We start from the raw sequence: 21,725 nt of genomic DNA on the forward strand, positions 1-21,725 counted from the left end.
AAGGTTTGATATTAGAAAATCTATCTAGACAGTTAATTATATTTTTGAAAACACATGAAAAACTACATGATTATCTCAATAGGTATATAAAAAACCTTTGACAAACTACAACACTTATTTAAGCTAAAAAAAAAAAAAAAACCACAAAGTATAAAAGGATGTTTTTCATATCATAAAAGTATTTATCTAAAACCAAAAGCAACTATTGAACTAATAAGTAAAACTAAGAGCTGGTTTTATGAAAAAACCAATATAATAGATAAACCTTTGGTTAATTTGATAAAAGAAAGAAAGAAAAAAACCAAATTACCAGTATCAAAAATGAAAAGAGTGAATTCACAACCAACGAAGAGGAAATTAAAACAATAATTAGGAGCTATTTTGCCTAACTGTATGCCAATAAATTTGACAATCTTAGTGAAATAGATAAATATTTACAAAAATATAAATTGCCCGGATTAACAGCAGAGGAAATAAAGTACTTAAATAACCCCATTTCAGAAAAAGAAATTAAACAAATCATCAATGAACTCCCTAAGAAAAAATCTTCAGGGCCAGATGGATTTACAAGTGAATTCTATCAAACATTTAAAGAACAATTAATTCCAATACTATATAGACTATTTGGGAAAATAGGCAAAGGAGTCTTACCAAATTCTTTTTATGATACAAATATGGTGCTGATACCTAAACTGAGAAGAGTCAAAACAGAGAAAGAAAATTGTAGACCAATTTTCCTAATTAATATAGATGCAAAAATTTTAAATAAAATATTAGCCAATAGATTACAGCAACTTATGAAAATAATACACTATGACCAGGTAGGATTTATACCAGGAATGTAAGACTCGTTAAATATTAGGAAAACTATCGGCACAATTGACCATATCAACAACAAAACTAACAGAAATCATATGATTATCTCAACAGATACAGAAAAAGCTTCTGACAAAATACAATACCCACTCCTGTTTAAAAAAAAAAACACTAGAGAGCATAGGAATAAATGGAGTTTTCCTTAAAATGATAAGTAGCATCTATCTATCTAAAACCATCAGCAAGCATTATATGTAATGGGAATAAGCTAGAAGCATTTCCAGTAAGATCAGGGGCGAAACAAGGATGTCCATTATCACCACTGTTGTTCAATATGTACTAGAAACATTACCTTTAGCAATAAGAGAAGAAAAACAAATTGAAGGTATTAGAATAGTCAAAGAAGAAACAAAGATATCACTCTTTGCAGATGATATGATAGTATACTTAGAGAATTCTGGAGAATAAAGTTAAAAACTACTTGAAATAATAAACAATGTTATCAAAATTGCAGGTTATAAAATAAAACCACATAAATCATTGGCATTTATATCTATTACTGACAAAGCCCAACATCAAGAGATGGAAAGAGAAATTCCATTTAAAGTTACTGTAAACATTATAAAATAGTTGGGAGTGTACCTGCCAAGATAAACTCCAAACTATATGAACACAATTACAAAACACTTTTCACACAAAGTCAGATCTAAATAATTGGAAATTATCAGTTGCTCATGGGTAGGCTGAGCTAATATAATAAAAATGATAATTCTACCTAAATTAATTTACTTATTCAGTGCCATACCAATCAAACAACCAAAAATTATTTTACAGAGCTAGAAAAGATAATAATAAAATTCATCTGGAAGAACAAAAGGTCCAGAATATCAAGGGAATTAATGAAAAGAAATGCAAGGGAAGATGGCCTACCATACCAGATCTTAAATTGTATTATAAAGCAGCAATCATCAAAACTGCTTGCTACTGGCTAAGAAATAGAGTGGTGGATCAGTGGAATAGGTTAGGTACACAAGACACAATAGTCAATGACTATAGTAATCCACTATTTGATAAACCCAAATAGTAGGGCAGAAACCAGGCACAGACCAACATCTTACACCATATACCAAGATAAAGTCAAAATGGGTACATGATTTAGATATAAAGGTTGATACCAAAAGCAAATTAGGAGAGCAAGGAATAGTTTACCTGTCAGATTTATGGAGAACAGAACAATTTATGACCAAACAAGAGATAAAGAACATTATGAAACGCAAAATGGATAATTTTGATTACATTAAATTGAAAAGTTTTTGCACAAAAAAGCCAATGCAACCAAGATTAGGAGGGAAACAGAAAGCTGGGAAATAATTTTTATAGCCAAGGTCTCTGATACAGGCCTCATTTCTAAAATATATAGAGAATTGAGTCAAATTTATAAGAATACAAGTCATTCCTCAATTGATAAATGGTCAAAAGATATGAATAGGCAATTTTCAGATGGAGAAATTAAAGCTATCTATAGTTATATGAAAAAATGCTCTAAATCATTGTTGATTAAAGAAATGCAAATCAAAACAATTCTGAGGTACCACATCACACCTATCAGATTGGCTAATGTGACAAAACAGGAAAAAGATAAATGTTGCAGAAGATGTGGAAAATTGGAACACCAACGCATTGTTAACAGAGCTGTGAACTGATCCAACCATTTTGGAGAGCAATTTGGAACTGCCCAAAGATCTACAAAACTGTACATACCCTTTGACCTAGCAATAGCACTTCTAGGTCTGTATCCCAAAGAGATCATACAAATGGGAAAAGGACCCACAAAGCAGCTCTTTTTGTGGTGGCAAATAACTGTAAATTGAAGGGATGCCCATCAATTGGGAATGGCTGAACAAGTTGTGGTATATGAATGTAATGGAAAACTATTATTACATAAAAAATGATGAGTAGGCAGACTTCAGAAAAACCTGGAAAGACTTGCATGAACCAATGTTGAGTGAAGTGAGAAGAACCAGGAGAACATCGTACACAATATCAGAAACATTGTGCAATGACTAACTTTGATAGACTTAGCTCTTCTCAGCAATGCAAGGATCTAAGACAATTTCAAAAAACTCATGATGGAAAATACCATCCACATCCAGAAAAAGAACTATGGAGTCTGAATGCAGATTGAAGTGTACTATTTGCTCTCTCTTTTTTTTTTTGTTTCTTCTTTCTTGTGGTTCCTCCCATTGGTTCTAATTCTTCTTTACAACATGACTAATGTAAAAACGTGTTTAATATGAATGTATATGTAGAACCTAGATTAGACTGCATGCTGCCTTGGGGAGGTGAGAGGGGAGAGAAAGGGAGAAAATTTATAAGTCAAAATCTTATGGAAGTGAATGTTGAAAACGAAAAATTAATTAATTAATAAAAAATAAAAACAAAAACAAAAGCAACTAAATTACTATTGATTAGAGAAATGCAAATTAAACCAACTCTGGGATACCACTTCACACCCATCAGATTGGCTAACATGATAAAAAAGGAAAATTATAAATGTTGAAGAGGATATGGAAAAATAGGGACAATAATGCACTGTTGGTGGAGTTGTGAACTGATCCAATCATTCTGGAGAACAATTTGGAACTACGCCCAAAGGGCAAACAAACTGTATACCCTTTAATTCAGCAATATCACTATTAGATATGTATCCCAATGAGATTTTAAAAAAAGGAAAAATGACTTATTTGTACAAAAGTATTTACAGCAACTCTTTTTGGGGTCACAAAGAATTGGAAATTGAGGGGATGCCCATTAATTGGGGAACAGCTGAACAAGTTGTGGTATATATATATTTGTAATGGAATACTACTGTGCTATAAGAAATGACAAGTAGGCTGATTTCAGAAAAATCTGGAAACACTTACATAAACCCATACAAAGTGAAGTGAATAGAACCAGAAGAACATTGTACACAGTAACAGCAATATTGTACAATGATCAGCTGTGAATGACTTTGCTATTCTCAGCAAAACGATAATCCAAGATATTCCAAATGACTCATGATGAAAAATACTATCCACATCCAGAGAAAGAACTGATGGAGTATGAATGAAGATAGAAACCTTATTTTTTCACTTTATTTTTTTCATGGTTTTTTTTTTCTTTGGGTCTGTTTCTTCTTTCGCATCATGACTAATACAGAAATATGTTTTACATGATTGCACGTATGTAAACTACGCCATCTTGCTTACTATCTTAGGGAAAGGGGAGGTAAGAGAGGGACAGAGAAAATTGGAACTCATAAAAAATTTTAAATGAATGTTAAAATGGTCTTTACATGTAATTGGGAAAAATAAAATGTTGTTAAAAATGTGTCAAAAAAAATAAAAGCAAGATGCAAATGCACTGGGGATATGCCAGTTTTCATATAAATACAGAGACCAGCACAATAGTATTTCATCACATGCATATACCATAACTTGTTCATCCATTCCTCAGTTTATGAGTACCCCCCTCAGATTCCCATTCTTTGCCACCTCAAAGAGGCTAAAACATTTTTATGCATTGTTAGTCTGTTTTGCTTAGGACTAAAACCTCCCTCAATCTACCCTGCATCAAATTTTCCTCCCACCTTCTCTCTTTTTCCTCCTATTTGAAATGTATCTCTGAATACTTCCTTCTTTTGACCAGAAGAGTGAAGTTCAAGTACCAGCTGCTGTCCCCCAACTCCCCTCCTTGTTTGTATAGTCATCTACTTTTACACACTGATTATGTGAAATCATTTTCCCTAACCTTTCTTCCCTTTTTTTCCTGCTCTTTTCTTAAGATCATCAAGACATATGCACTCCCTTTATGAGATCTAATGATCACTGAGTTCTGAAGGGACAAATGTATCACCCTCCATATTTAGAATATAAGCAAATTATCCTTATTTAGTACTTTATTATTGTTCTTTTGTGTTTACGGTTTTATAGTATTTGAACTTGAAAATTTCTCTATAGCTCAAGTGTTTTCATCAGGAATGCTTGGAATTCCTATATTTCATTAAAAATCTATTTTTTCCCTGTAGCATTATGCTCAGTTGTGCTGGGTAACATATTCTTAGCTATATCTATATCCTCTACTTTTGGAATATGATATTGCAAGTTCTTTTTTCCTTTATAATATTGGCTACTAAATCATTTGTGATTCTGACTGTGGCCATCTGAGTGTAAATACTAGGTCTGTGACTCAGAGCTGGGGAGTAGATGACAAAGCTGTCCTCATCATAGTGCCCCACTATGAGTCTGGCAGAACCCTAGTATAAGTCGGAGACCTCCTCTTGCCCTAGTGCACAGCCTCTCCCTAGGCACTACAGTACTCCACATGGCTCCTGGCCCACCTTAATTCTCACTGTCTGTAATCCTACTTGTGTATCTCCCTATGCTAAGCAGGGCTGACTCATAACATTTTCTGAATCTCTCCATCAGGATTCAGTCTGGTGCATTTTCTATATCCATTTAGAGAAGTTTTGTGATGGGAATCACAGCTGCACTGCTCTTAACCACTCTGCTATCTTGGTTCCTCCCATATTATAGATCATTACATTGTTGTTGTTTGTTTATTGTTGGTTTTTTTAAGCAAACAGGGTTAAGTGACTTGCCCAGGGTCACACAGCTAGTAAGTGTCTGAGGCCAGTTTTGAAATCAAGTCCTCCTGACTTCAAGGCCGGTGCTGTATCTACTGAACCAAAGAATACAGTAGGGAAGAAGTGAGGAAGGAGGAAGAATTTACTATTTTGTTGATTGAATGAATGAATGAAGCATTTATTAAGTATTTACTATGTAAATATTTACGTAGTATGCACTGTGCTAAGCACTGGGGATATAAAAAAGAAAAGGAATCCCTGCTCCCAAAAAGCTCACATTGAAATGGGAGAAACCACATACATGAAAGGTTTCAACTGCAAATCAGATGGAAAGGTCCTATGGTCCTTAAAGTGCAGTGGCAAAGCAAATAGTAATGCCTCTTAAATCTTAAATCTTTAATGTTATTTCCAATTATTAAGATCATATTAGTTTCTGATGCTGAATTTGTCAAGGACTTTGGTGACAAGAACTTTGTTTTCTAGGGTTTCAATAAATGTGACAAGAACAACTGCATAGCAGTTACTAGGCTGCTCAAGGGCTATTTCCCGAAATAATGGCTGTAGGCATTGTGCTGCAAGCATGGCTAATTCCAAAGGCTCTTGGGTTCAGGTCCCCGTCTCCATCAAAGTTTGAAGGGAGATGGTGAACAAAGGTGGTGGTGATGGTTCAGCCTGCCAGACACATGTAGCTTCCCATCTCTCCCTGCTTCAGCTAAGCTGACCCACTTTCCCTTTGAGTGGCAACTGATTGGCAGTTGGTGGGTACGGCTGGCACCTTCTTCACAGGAATTATTTCCTGTAAGATGGCAGGGAGGGCTGAGCTGGAAGAGAGCCAATGGTTGGAGAACAGGCTCCGTGATCATAAACATAAATGAGATACCCAAGAAAATTAGTATGCAAATATGGAAGAAGGGGTGAGAGGAGTAAACATTGCATGACCTCACTCTTATCAAAATAAACAAAGGTTGAACAGATACATATACACCTATATACCCATACATACAGATTCTGATATAGAAAAACTAAGTTCTAAAGGGATGTAGATGGAAACAGAAAAAGAAAAGAGGGAAATAGAAGAAAAAAAGTAGATTGGGAGAAGGTTAATCATAAAAGGAGCATTGAAAAGATAAAAGGTATAAGATACATTCTTCTTTAAAACTTTTTTTTTTCCTAGCTGAGCCTTGAAGAAATTGAAGGATACTAAGAGAGGAAGGTGATGTAGGAGAGCATTCCAGGCATGGGAGGTACTGTCTGTGCAAAGGCCTGGAGTCAGGAACTCAATCTAACTCAAAGTTTAATAAGGGTCTATTACGTACAAAGACTGTTTGAGACACTGTGGATGCAAAAGTGGAAAAGACACTGGTCCTACCCTTCAAGAAGCTTCTCCAATGAGGGGTTGGGGAAAGAGATGCAATCCAACACTTAAAACAAATTCTAGGACAGAGGGACTGAATGCCTATATGAAAGAGTAAGGAGATAAGAAGAGACTAAAAATAAGAGATAATTTGCATTATATGATAATGAAAAACTTCTGCATGAAAAAAATTAATTCAACTAAGATTAGAAGGGAACCAGTCAACAGAGAGAAAATGTGTATCAAACATCTCTGATAAGGATCAGATTCAAGATAGACAGCAAAAATTTGTTTCATGGGTAACAGCAAAGAACAGTTCAGCACAGGCCACACCAAGATAGGCTGGGCCTGGGCAGGCCACATACCAGCAAGCTAGCAGCAGGCCTTGGGAGAGTTACTAAAATGGCAGTGGTAGTTTCCAGAATTCTCAGACCACAGACAGTAAGGAGGTTGGACAACTGGTCAGAAGGAGATTACAGGGGACCCTTTGCTAGCACTGGGTGAAGAACTCTGTTGCATTGCCCATAAATGGTTCCAGTAACAGTCCCAGGGCAAGAAGGGGCACTAGCACACTAGAGCATGTAGAAAAGAGTGTTTGTGGTTGTTCACATACCACAGCATAGGCCAGGAGAGCAATGACCACAAATCTCCTTAGATCATATCACCTTGAAAGGACTGAAAACTTACAGACCCCCAGGACTAGCTCTGAAAACAATAGCACAAAAAAAAAAACCCAGAAGTTTTGGGCAGTAGTCTCTCCAACCCAGGAGCAGAGCCCAACTTTCACATAAAGTTCAAAGTCAAGAAATAGGCGGGGAAAACGAGCAAACAACTAACAAAAGAACCTGACCATAAAAAGTTACTATGGTGACAGGGAAGGCCAAAACATAAACTCAGAAAAAGACAACAAAGTCAAAACAGCTACATTCAAATCCTCAAAGAAAAATGTGAATTGGTCTCAGGCCCAAAAAGAATTTCTGAAAGAGCTCAAAAATGATTTTAAAAATCAAATAAGAGAGGTAGAGGGGAAAAAATGGGAAAAGAAATGTGAATGATGCAAGAAAATCATGGGAAAAAAGTCAACCACTTAGCAAAAGGAGGCACAAAAAAATACTGAAGGAAGTAACACCTTAAAAAAAACAGCATAGACCAAATGGTAAAAGTAGCATAAAAAACAATGAAGAAAAGAGCTCCTTAAAAAGCAGAATTGGCCAAATGGAAAAAGAGGTACAAAAACTCACTGAAAAAACAATTCCTTAAAAATTAGAATTGGACAAGCAGTAGCTAATGACTGCATGAGACATCAAGAAACAATAAAACAAAATAAAAAAGAATGAAAAAATTGAAGAAAATATGAAATATCTCATTGAAAAAACAACTGACCTGGAAAATAAATCAAGGAGAGATAATTTAAGAATTATTAGACTACCTGAAAGCCATGATAAAGAAAAAGCCTAGATATCATATTTCAAGAAATTATCAAGAAAAACTGCCCTGCTAGCTTAGAACCAGAGGGTAAAATAGAAATTAAAAGTATCCACCAATCATTTCCTGAAAGAGATCTCAAAATGAAAACTCATAGGAATATTACAGCCAAATTCCAGAGCCCTCAAGTCAAATGGAAAATATTGCAGGCAGCCAGAAAGAAACAATTAAAATATCTTAGAGCCATACTCAGTATAACACAAGATTTAGCAGTTTCTACATTAAAGGATCATAGGGCTAGGAATATGATATTGTAGAGGACAAAGGACCTAAGATTACAACCAAAAATCACCTACCCAGAAAAACTGAGTACAAAAAAAAAAAAAAACCTTCAAAACTTCGGGGGGGGGGGTAATGAATATTTAATAAAATAGAGGACTTTCAAGCATTCCTGATGAATAGACCAGAGCTGAATAGAAAATTCGACTTTCAAATACAAGACTCAAGAGAAGCATAAAAAGGTAAACAGGAAAGAGAAATCATGAGAGATTCATTAAGGTTAAACTGTTTATATTCTTACATTGGAAGATGATACTTAAAACTCCCAAGAGCTTTATCATTACTAGGACAGTTAGAAGGAGTATACATGAACCTAAAGGGCATGGGTGTGATTTGACTGTGATGGGATATCTAAAAAATAAAATTAACGGGTCAGGAAAAGTGATCCACTGAGAGAAAGGGAAAGGAAAAAGAAGAATGGGGTAAATTATTTCACATAAAAGAAGTACAAAAGAGCTTTTACACTGGAGAGGAAGATGGCTGGGGTGACGGGCAATGCTTGAACCTCACTATCATCAGAATTGTCTCAGTTGGGTATAGAAATCTATCTTACCTTGCATGGAAGCAAGAAGGGAGGAGGATAAGAGAGGCAAGGACTGATAGAAGGAAGAGCAGATTGGAGGAGGTAGTGGTCAGAAGCAAAACAATTTTGAGGAGGAACTGGGGGAGAGGAGAAAGAAGGATAAATGGGAAAAATCAGCATGAAGGGAAATATACAATAATCATAAGTGAAAAATCTTAGATCAAGTTTCTCTGATAAAGGCCTCATTTCTCAAATATATAGAGAATTGAGTCAAATTTATAAGAATACAAGTCATTCTCCAATTGATAAATGGTCAAAGGATATGAACAGGCAGTTTTCAGATGAAGAAATCAAAGCTACCTATAGCCATATGAAAAAAATGCTCTAAATCACTATTGATTAGAGAAATGCAAATTTTAAAATAACTCTAAGGTGCCACCTCACCCCTACTAGATGGGCTAATATGACAGAAAAGGAAAATGACAAATGTTGAAGGGGATGTGGGAAAATTGGGACACTAAAGCACTGTTGGTGCAGTTGTGAACTGATTCAATTATTCTGGAGAGTAATTTGGAACTATTCTTAAAGGGCTATAAAACCAAGCATACCCTTCGACCCAGCAATACCCCTACTAGGTCTATATCCCAAAGAGATTTAAAAAAAAAAAAGAAAAAGGATCTATATGTACAAATATTTATAGCAGCTCTTTTTGTGGTGGCAAAGAATTGGAAATTGAGGGGATCCCATCAATTAGGGAATGACTGAATAAGTTGTCATATATGACTGTGATGGAATAATATTGTGCTATAAGAAATGACAAGCAAGTTGATATCAGAAAAACCTGGACTTACATAAACTGATGTGAAGTGAACAGAACCAGGAGAACAGTATACACAGTAACAGCAATATTGTAGAATGATCAACCGTGAATGACTTAGCTATTATCAACAATACAAAGATCCAAGCCAATTCCAAAGGACTTATAATGAAAAATGCTATCTGCTTCCACAAAAAAAAAAGATGAAATATGAATGCAGATTGAAACATACTTTTTTACTTTCTTTATTTTTCTTAGGTTTTTCTTTTTCTTTTTTTTAAATTTTCTTCTGTGTTCTTTTCCAACTTGACTAATATGGAAATATGTTTTGTATGACTTAATATGTATAATCTATATCAAATTGCTTGCCTTCTCAATGAGAGGGGAAGGGAGAGAGGGAAGGAATTGAGAATCCAAAATTTAAAAAAAACTAATATTAATAATTATTTTTACATGTAACTAGAGAAAAAAATTTTTTTAATTATGGTACATGAATATAATGGAATATTACTGTACTATAAAAATTATGAACATGGTGAATAGAAAGAAGTATGGGAAGACATATGAACTGATGCAAAGTAAAGTAAGCAGAACCAAAAAAAATATACAAGATAACTATAATAATGTAAGTAGAAAGAACAATAATAACAAAATAATCGTAGGTGAATGCTATGAAATTATAATAAGCCAGTTTGGCCCCAAAGAGAAGATACCTCCCCTTCTTCCTCTGCATAAGGGAGGGACCACTGATGTGAAATATTACACATAATATATGTGATATATAACATATATAAATATAACATCAAACTTTTTGATATGTTGATTAGTTTTATGGAACTTTTTTCTTCCTCTTTTTTTGTTCATTATTATAAAGAATGGTTCTCCAGGAGAAAGGAAGGAACAAAGTAGAGAATATAAGTGATGTTAAAAATAAAAATACAAATATAATTCTTTTTGGTTTTTAAAAATAAAATTAATGAAAAAAAGTGGGAAAGATGATATCCTAGCAATTCCAGATCTCAAACTGTACTACAAGGCAGTAATCATCAAAACTGTTTGGTATTCATTTAAAAATCAAAACTTTGATCAATGGAATAGATAAACTTTACAAAATTAAAAATAATCAGAAAGCAGGCAAATATAGCAATATAGTAGTTGATGAACCCAAGGATTCCAGCTACTGGAGTAAGGATTCACTATCTGAAAAATACCACTGGGAAAATTAGAAAGTAGTATGACAGGTTTAGACCAACATTTCATATTTTATATATATATATATATATATACACATATATATATATACAACATGATGTAAATAGATATATGACCTAGTTATAAATGAACATATTATAAATAAATTAAAGGGTTTTGGAAAGAGATATCCTTCACAACCATGTACAGGGAGAGTTATTGAGCAAAAAAGGAATAGAGGGGCTCACAGACAATAAAATAGACAATGTGATTATATAACATCAAAAAGGTTTTGCATAAACAGTAATAATTAAACTAGAAAGGAAACAGTTAACTGAAGGGAAAAAATCTTTACAGCAAAATTCTTTGATAAAGGTCCTATATCCAAGATGAATAGGGAATTGATATAATATATAAGAATAAGAGCCATTCCCTAATACATAAATGGGCAAAGAATATGAACATGCAGTTCTCAAAAGAAGAAAGGCAAGTTATCATGAATCATATGAAAAAAAGTACCAAACTGCCAATTACAAAAGAAATGAAAACTGAAACAACTTTGTGATTCTACTTTACATCCATCAGATGACAGAAAAGGAAAATTATGGTAGTTGGAGAGGCTATAAGAAGATAGGCACACTAATGGACTATTGGTAGATCTCTAAAGCATAACCATTCTACAAAACAGTTTGGAATTAAAACCAGAAATTCACTAAATTAAGTATACCTTTTGACCTAGTGATCCTAGTCATAAAGGACTAATTTGTGCAAAATATTTATAGCAACAGTTTTTGTAAGAAAAAAACTACAAACAAACCGGTATTTATCAATTGGGGAATGACTGAACAAATCATGTTTCTGAATGTGATGAAATATTATTGCAGTGACAAAAGGGATGGATTGAGAGAAACCTCATGAGAACCAAGAGAACAATTTATATGATGACAATATTATAAGTAAAATTAGTACTGAAAGACTTAATGACTATGATGAAAGCAATTGCTAATCATGACTCCAAAAGATAATGATAAATTATGTCTCCAACTCTTAGTAGAGAGGGTGATGGACTAGAGGCTCTGAGTGAGATATTTTCAGGCATAGCCAATGTTTGAATTTCTACTGAATGAGCATACTTATTTTTCAAAAACAACTTTCATTTCAAGAAGACCGGTTAGAGTTAGGTAAAAAGTAGGTAGCTTACTGATAGTGATACTCTAAAAGGGCAGAAAAGAAAAGTGTATTATCATATATATGTATGTATTTAATAAACAGAAGAGGGGCAGCTAGGTGGCACAGTGGATAGAGCACCAGACCTGAAGTCAGGAGGACCTGAGTTCAAATTCTGCCTCAGACACATAACACCCACTAGCTGTGTGACTCTGGGCAAGTCACTTAACCCCAATTGCCTCACCAAAAAATAAAATAAAATAAAAATAAGCAGAAGAGAACAAAAAGAAGTTCAGAAGGGGACACAAAGAAGCAGGTTTGGAACTCCTATGTTAAATTTAAAATATAAAAAAAAAAACCAAGCTACTCAAAGTAGAGATTCATGATTTAATATTCTGTCCTCTTTTTCTGTTTTCTGTAAGGGAAAATATTTATGTTTGTTGTTGTTTGTGAAGTTCATAATAAAAAGGAAAGTGTTTAAAGTAAAAGATAGTACTGATAAAAAAAAAACCTTATTTGAGACACTGACAGGATAAATGACCTTTCACATGGTCACACAGTAGATTTCATATTTTCAGATTTAAAGCGAGGAGAAGCCTCAGAGGCCATCTAATCTCATTTTACAGATGAGAAAAGTGAGACCAAAGAGATTAAAGGACTTCCCTAAAATCACAAACATGAGATGTAAACCCTAAATTTAAACCCAGACTCTCTGACTCCAAACTCAGCACTCTTCTATCAGAGGTGGGACTTGAACCTTGCTCCCAGACTAATACTCTATCACTATGAAAAGCTGACTTCATAAAATAGTTGTGAACATCTCACACAACATTTCATTTGTACCTTGTCATGTATTATTGCATATTAGTTACATGTCTCTTGTTACCTTATTGATAGCAAGTATTTATAGAACATCATTATATGTTTTATATATATATAATATATATGTATGTATATACACACACATATATGTTATCAACATTTAATCTTCACAACAATTCTATGGGATAGGTGCTACTGTAATCTCCATTTTCCAGAAGAAGAAACTGAGGATTTATCAAGTGCCTACTATGTGCCAAACACTATGCCAAACACTATGCCATGCACTAAGGATACAAAGAAAGGTTAAAAATAGTACCTGTTCTCAAGAAGCTCACAGTCTAAAAGGGGAAACAACATACAAATACACACAAACTATATGCAGGACAAATTGAAATAATCAACAGATGGAAAGCACTAAAATTAAAATTAAAAGGGATAGGGAAAGGTTTCCCATAGAAAGTGGGATTTTAGCTGGAACTTGAAGGAAGGCAGAGAAGGCAGGAGGCAGAAATGACCAAGGAGAGCATTCCAGGCACAAGGGACAGCCAACGAAAATGTCCAGGTTTGGGAGACAGATTGTCTTGTTCAAGAAACAGCAAGGGTGGGACAGCTAGGTGGCACAATGGAAAGAGCACTGGCTTTGAAGTCAGGAGGATCTGAGTTCAAATCCAGACTCAGACCAAACACTTGACATTAACTGTGTGACCCTGGGCAAGTCATTTAACCCCAATTGCCTAAAAAACAAAAACAAAAAAAAGGAACAGCAAGGGTGCCAATGTCATAGGATTGCAGAGTTCATGGTAGATAAGAGGTGGTATGAGATGTAAAAAGACTGGAAACGTAGTAGGGGAGGAAAGGGGGAGGGCTCTGAATACCAAAGTTGCCTCTCAATTAGCTCCATGTGAGCAGGGACCATGTCTTACCTAAATCTCCTCTGCATACATTTCTGTGACCATTTTTCATTACTGAGTTGAAAAGTATACTTTTTTCTGAACTGCTATGCAATATAATAATTTCTTGAATATTTATTGTATTGAAATAAATTTTAATTGAAGATCAAGTGACATATTAAATGTAATAGTGTTTTGTAAGCTATAAGGAACTAAACAAGTGTTCAGGGTGCTTACTGTCATGAGACAGACCTTTAGAGCCATTGCCTTTCCTCAGCTGCTTACCACTAGTCGGCTTTCTTCTTTGGGAGCCAGTCGTTCTAGGAGGTCACACCCCAGCTGATAGCAAAGGATGCTTGACTGGCACAAGTGGCACTCAATAGCTCTTTCATCCTTCTGGCAAGTATGAGAACCCCCCCAGGGGGCTTGGAAGACATTATTTATAATAGAAATGATGTCCTTAGACAGACTGTTTTCTAAACCCATGGTGATTCCATCATCTTGTAACTCCATCTGCAGGACACAAGAAGAAAGGAGAGAATTTTGTGATTTTTGTCTAATGATTTCTGCACACTCCCCCCAGGAGTAGCCTTCACCCTCTGGTACCCTGTATAATCCTTATTCAAAGATCGAACATATAGCTATCTACAGCAGATTAATATATGTTCTTTTCTATGACTTCTGATTTGGGGATTTATGGTAATATAATACCAAAGCAATGTGTGACTAAGAGTAATGGCAAAGATTTTTTTTAAACAAACAGACTCACTGTGACATTGATATGACCCTGGGCTCTTGGAAACTATTCTACTAGAGAATAAGCACTAATGGGTCCTACCCAGCTAGAAAGATTTGAGAGTGGAAACAGTGACAAACTGTGTGTCATCCCAAAACCAGACTAGCCCAATGCAGAGAGGCTTTTCACTAGAAGGTTAGCTGACAGTGAGAATTATCTTTGTTCATAGAAACTCATGAATATCTAATACTAATACAGGGCATTTAGAGGGTTGAGGGAAGAGAGTCTGTCCACACTAATGAAGAAATCCCTAATCCTCGAAGTTCACAAGTATTAAAGGAGCAGAGCACGAGCATTTAACTGAGCATTGTTCTTATAAGTAGTCAGTTTGGGAGGCTCATTTTACAACCCCCTCCCTTTAAGGAAGTGGAAAGAGAGGTCCAGAGAAACTCAGATTTTACTTCAGTGAAGCTGCTATTGTTCTAAATACTTTTGCAAGTTCCCTTTTGAAAACAATTCAGAGTCTAAGATCAGTCCTTTGTGACTGCCATACAGAAGAGGGATTTGAATTGTTTTGCTTGGCCTCAGAGACAAGCAATGAGGAGCAGTGTGGCAAATTTCAGCTCAATAATGGAAGACTTTCCTAACAATTATAATCAAATGAACTGATTTGTGAAGTAGTGAGTTCCTGGCCACACAAAGTGTTTAAATAGGCATAGGATTCATATAATTCAAGGAAGATAAGAACTAGTTCTCAGGGATGGTATAGAAAGAATTCAGGAATTAAAGGTTAGTCTATATAACCTCTAATGTCTCTTCAAACTCTACAAGTCTATAATTTTATGATGATAAAATGAATGAAAATGAAGTAAACTGAAGGAAAGCTTTCGCTTCAAGTACCTGCTTCAGGAGGAGATCAAACATGAGAATGAAACAATTCAGATTCATTTCATCATCTTCACAATCAAAATCAATAGTCCTTCCTCCTGGGTGTCCAAAGTTCTTGAAAGGGCTCCGAAATGGACTGCGCATGGGACTACGAAGAGGGCTCTGGAAAGGGCTAGGAAATGGGCTTAACATATGGTGCTGAACTCGGCGACCAGGATCAGAGGCAACACTCACCTGTGGGGAAGAATTTAGAAACTTCACTGAGTACAATCAGTTTAGTTTAGTGAAAAGAGTACTGGGACTGGAGGCAAAAGTCCTGGTTGGCCTCAAGTCCCAGTTTCAACACTTAACTGGTTATGTGACCTCAGGCAAGTAACTTCAAATCTTTGAGCCTCAGTTGCCTCATCTATGAGACAGATAATAATACTTGTACTACCTATTTCCTAGGATTGCTGCAAGGAAAATGTTTTATAATACTGTATAAATGTGAGATAATAACGAAAAGCCTTCAGTGATGACACCTTTCTAATCCTCCGGTAAATAGCATAAATGTTGTCAAATACCATTCATTTAGAAATTAAGTTAACTGATTCACAACCAATGAAGAGAGAAAAAAGCAATTCCAGTCATATGCCAATAAAACTGACATTCTAAATGAAATGGATAAATATTAACAAAAATGTAAATAGCCCAGATTAACAGAACAGGAAATAGACTTCAATAAAATTTTTTAAAATTCCACAAAATACACTTTAAGAAAAATTCATGGCTTAAGAAAGCCATGAATGAGCTCCCTAAGGAAAAAAACCGTAGGACCAGATGGATTTACCCATGAATTGTATCAAATATTTAAAGAACAATTAATTCCAGTGTTACATAAATTGTTTGAAAAATAGATAAAGAATCATCCTTCTACTTCTAAGTTAAGTAAGCAACAGCCTAATACCTCTTCTTTCCTATACTTTCCTTCAGAGCCTCCCAAACACTGAGGGAGCTCTGGAAAGGCATGCATCAACTTCATCATCACCCTGGAAAGTATACCGCCAAAGTAAGTGAACTTATCTATAGTATTCAAAATTTCTCCATTTGTTGTAACTGATGATTCCACATGTGGATGGTATGGAGGTGGATGGTGGAGAACATATGTTTTCTTGGTGTTAACTGTTATGCCAAAATTAGCACAAGCAGCAGAGACTCAATCTATACCTTGCTGCATCTCACCTTCAAAGGCTGCATTGAGTGCACAATCATCTGCAAACTTATCCACAGGGCAAACAAAAAAGTCATGCACAACTCACTTTAGTCCTGGCTTGTAGCCTTTTCAAGTTAAATAGTTTACCATCAGTGTGTCAGTTGACCTTGATACCATTTTTATCCTCAGTGAAGTCTTCTGACAACACTGCTGAAAATATCATGCTAAAAAGCATGGGAACAAAAATCCCTGTTTCACTACATTTGGTGACTGGGAAAGCTTGAGAATCCACCAAGCTGAAAGTCTACAGAACCATTGTGCTGACCTCATTGCTGTATGCCTGTGAAACCTGGACAGTATACCAGCACCATGCCAGGAAACTAAATCACTCCACCCCATTTGAACCGTCTTAGGAAGATTCTGAAGATCATCTGGTAAGATAAGGTATTGGACACTGAGGTGCTTTCTCAAGCTGAACTGCCAAGCAATCAAACTCTCCTGCAGAGAGCACAACTCCGATGGGCTGGCCACGTTGTTCAAATGCCAAACATATGTTTGCCTAAAAGATAATTTTACCAAGAATTCACATAGAGGTCATTAGAAGAAATGCAAGGATATTCTCAAGGTAGCTCTGAAGAACTTTGGTATCAATTGTGAGACATTAGAGACACTGGCAAAGGACTACCCTGCATGGTGAGCCCATATCAAAGAAAGCGCTATGCTCTGCTAGCAAAGCAGAATTGCAAAAGCTCAAAAGGAAAACAGATGCACAAATTTAGAGACATCTCCACTCCAAATGTTCATATGGACTATTTGTGCCCAACCGGTGGTAGAGCGTCTGAGCTCATAATGATCTAATCGGCCACAGTCGGACACACTGTATCTTGATTCCAACATAGTGATATCATTTTGGTCCTCTTCAAGAACTAAGGGACAACCAACCAAGTAAGCAACAATATGAACAACTAAGCATTTTCTGATACCCGTCTCTCAAACCTCTCCAAAACAGAAACTATACATCAAAGATAAAGCAACTTCAACTAAATTCATGGTCTAGGATACCCAGAATCCAAAAGAAAGTTTAAAAAGAACTTTGAAAACCCATGAACTGATGCTTACTGACCTTGGACTCACTCAACACCCCTTCCCCACCTTCCACACTACTAGCAATGAGGCTCTAGCAGACCTAAAGACCCAACACAGGATTACAATAAAAACCATCCCAGTCCTCCCTCCCTCTTTCCAGTGCCATAGAGACCCTGGTTCCAGGCTGCAGAAGTTTTCCTGGGCCTCAACAGTCAGCTTGGCCACAGCTCTTCAGGAGCAAAAGCCAGCTAGGGGCTCCAGACTAGAAGCACCAATACTGCAAAGCTCTGAATTGTTGCTGCCAGGCCAGAGAAATGAAGAACAGAGGAAGTAGGACAGGTCACTAGGACAAGGTACTGTGCAAGTGGGAGGGTGTGCAGCACTTGACCAAGCCTGAGGGAAAGAACACAATATCTAGTTGGGCCCAGTTCTGACCACCCAAAAGTCAGTTTGGGCAGAAACCTAGGCTGAAGAACCATGAATTGCCCGGCACAAAAAGAAGCCGATATGCAGTCCCAAAGGAAACCACAGAAGGGAGGGAGTCAGAAAGTGAGTCATAGGGAAAATGGGGGGGGGGGATGACTGAAATTACCAAATATTTCATCAAGAAGAAAATCAAAAATCTTGAACATAAGCAGACAAATCAACAGGAAAAATAGTAACAACAGAAGGAAATATGCCCCCCATATCTAATAAACAAGTTCAGGCATCTATGAATAAATATTGTCAAAAATAAAAGGAAAATTATCTAACATTTGATGGGACAGAGGACTCTGTGGGATGTAAGGAGAATATGAACAGCACACTGTTTCTGAGTGGTTTAAAGAGAAATGAGAATTATAAGAGCAGAATATATGACCTGTACAACAACAATAATAAATGAATAGAAAAATTTGACTCTGCAATGCCAAACCTCACTGAAGAAACAAAAGAGAACAATATATTGGGAAAGAATGGACAGAAGTGAAGGACAACCTAGAAGAGAAACAAAAAACAGTAACATTAAAAGAAAATATACTAACTATATAAACAAAATATAGTGATCTTGAAGACAGGATGTATAGAGAAAACTTAAGGTCTCCCAGAAGAACACTATAGGACAAAAAAAAAACCTTAGCACTATAATGAAGGAAATAATAAAAGAAAACTCTTCAGAACTTCTTAACAGAAAATGAAATACCAGTTGAAAGAATTCACATATTGCCTCCAGAAAAAACCCAGTGTTGCAAACTCCAAGACAGATAGTGGTTAAATTTAACAATTCAATACAGAAACAAGTTCTGCAAGCAATCAAAGAAAGATTTTTAAATACAAAGAAAAGGACATTCAATTAACATAAGATTATTTTCCACCTACTAGAAAACATGAGAAAATGAAACAATGTGTTTTGAAAAGCAATGGATCTCAGGATGCTGTCCAGGGTGACCTAACCTACAAATCTAAGCTTAACCATACAGGAAAATAAAAGATGGACATTCAATAATAAAGAAGAGTTTTAAACACTTTTATACAGAAAACAAGAACTGAAGAGATTTGCCTCTTGAACACCCTAAACAACAGAAACATAGGAGTGAATAAATGCAGCAGCCAGAACAGCAAGAGCAACAAAGTGACAACAGGGAGACCAGTAAAATACTTCCTTCTAAATGTACACAAAGTGACAGGAATGAAGGTGGAATTCTGGTAAAGGGAACAGTGAAGAGCCAGGAAGGGGGCATTATGGAAAGAACCTAGCAACACCCTGACTACAGGTAAATCAATGCGTTTTTATGGGATTACATTTCAATATTGGAGGGTACATAAAAAATGGGGAGGAGAGCAGGGGAACAGAGGAATGTGTGATGCGCTGGGGTCAAATCCAGGGCTAACAATGAAAGAGAGGTAACCTCTGCGGTCTTGGAAAGAAGAGAGCCTATAGGGAAGTAGGTGAGGAGGAGGGAGTGAAGATAGAAGAGGGCAGTAAGAAAGAAGCCCTTACTTTGGAGATGGAAGGAGTTTTCATTGATGAATGCTCCTACAGGTGAAGAGTAGTGGTCAGTGAAAGGAGATGAGGAACTTACATTGGATGAAGCCTGGGAGGGATTTGATGTTTAAAAAGTGTACTTGTCCTATATTGGGAGGAGAGGAATTGGAATCTCTAAGTACAACTGGCACCTACAGGAATGGAAGATCATGGACACAGGGAGGAGATTTCTAGGTGAATGTAAAAAAAAATAGCAGGGAAGGGTATAGATCAGTGCTACATAATTAGGGATGTAGTTGGGAAAAGCCCTACCATGGGGCAGTATCCATTATCACCATGACTATTCAATATCATACTAGAAATGCTAGCTTTAGCAATCAAGAAAAAATGAAGAAATAAGCATAGGCAGTAAGGAAACAAAATAATAACTTTGCAAATGATAATGGCTTACTTAGAGAACCCTAGAGAGTCAACCAAAAAACTAATCAAAACAATTAACAACTTCAGCAACACTGCAGGATAATAAATAAACCCATACAGATCATTAGCATTTCTGTATATTACCAACAACTCCCAGCAGGAAGAGATAGAAAGAAAATTCCATTTAAAATATTTGCAGACAGTATAAAATATTTGGAAGTCTACCTGCCAAGATGCACATATGAATACAATTACAAAACACTCTTCACACAAATAAAGACAGTTTTTAAAAAAACTGGAGAATTATTAACTGTTTGTGGGTAGGCTGAGCTAATATAATAAAAATGACAATACTACCTAAATTAATTTACTTATTCAGTGCCATATCAATCAAAATATCAAAGAATTACTTTATAGAGCTAGAAAAAAAATAATAACAAAATTTGTTTGGAAGAACAAAAGGTCTAACAAGGGAATCAATGAAAAAAATGAGAAGGAAGGCGGCTAGAAGTATTAGATCTCAAACTATACTATAAAGCTGTAAGCATCATAGCAATGTAGTACTATGTAAGAAATAGAGAGGTAGATTAGTGGAACAGATTGGGAATACAATGATTGTTGTCCGTTGGTCTCCGAAAGAGAACCACAATGACATCACTATGTTGGGGTTAAGGTACAGTGTGTCTGACTTGGCTGATCAGACCAATAGGTCGGAAGGCTCTATCACTGGTCAGGCACAAATAGTTCATATGAACGTCTGGAGTAGAGATATTTCTAAACTTGCATATCTCATGGTTCTTTTGAGCTACTGTAATTCTGCTTTGCTCATAGAGCACAGTACCTTCTTTGATGCACACACGCCATACAGAGTAGTCTTATGCCGATGTCTCCCATGTCTCACATTTGATTCCAAAGTTCTCCAGAAAAACCTTGAAGGTGTCCTTGCATCACATCTTCTGACCTCCATATGAGCAGTCACCTTGTGTAAGTTTTCCATAAAGTAGTATTTTAGGCAAACATATATTTGGCATTTAGATGACATGGCCAGTGCACTGGAGTTGTGTTCCCTGCAGCAGAGTTTGAATGGTTGGCAGTTCAGCTTGAGAAAGGACCCCGGTGTTCAACACTTTACCTTCCCAGCTTATCTTCAGAACCTTCCTAAGACAATTCAAATGGGATGGAGTGATTTAGTTTCCTGACATGGAACTGGCATACCATCCAGGTTTCACAGGAATACTACATTGTGGTCAGCATAACGGCTCCATGTATGGATGATATGGTGCTGGATGGTGGAGAAGTTTTGTTTTCTTGGTGTTGGCAGGCCAAAATTAGCAGAAGCAGCAGAGAATTAATCCATACTCTGTTGCATCTCAGCCTCAGAGGTTGTGTTGAGTACACAATCATCTGTAAACAAAAAGTCGTGTACCAACTCTCCCATTGTAGCCTTTTCAAGTTAAATAATTTACTGT

General features: G+C 36.0%; 1 protein-coding gene across 2 annotated transcripts in view; it reads right to left on the minus strand.

Moving 5' to 3' along the window:
• UNC79 (unc-79 homolog, NALCN channel complex subunit) overlaps nt 1-21,725 on the minus strand; it is a 285,579-nt gene that overhangs the window by 166,030 nt on the left and 97,824 nt on the right. For both annotated transcript variants that reach the window (XM_027869844.1, XM_027869843.1), the window contains exons 15-16: nt 15,608-15,829; nt 14,257-14,484 (exon numbers count right to left, since the gene is read on the minus strand). In XM_027869844.1, the coding sequence (XP_027725645.1) occupies nt 14,257-14,484; nt 15,608-15,829 (450 nt within the window). The remainder of the gene's footprint in view (nt 1-14,256; nt 14,485-15,607; nt 15,830-21,725) is intronic.

This window comes from Vombatus ursinus, unplaced genomic scaffold (assembly GCF_900497805.2).
Source record: "Vombatus ursinus unplaced genomic scaffold, bare-nosed wombat genome assembly UNPS02014794.1, whole genome shotgun sequence".
Lineage (NCBI taxonomy): Eukaryota > Metazoa > Chordata > Mammalia > Diprotodontia > Vombatidae > Vombatus > Vombatus ursinus.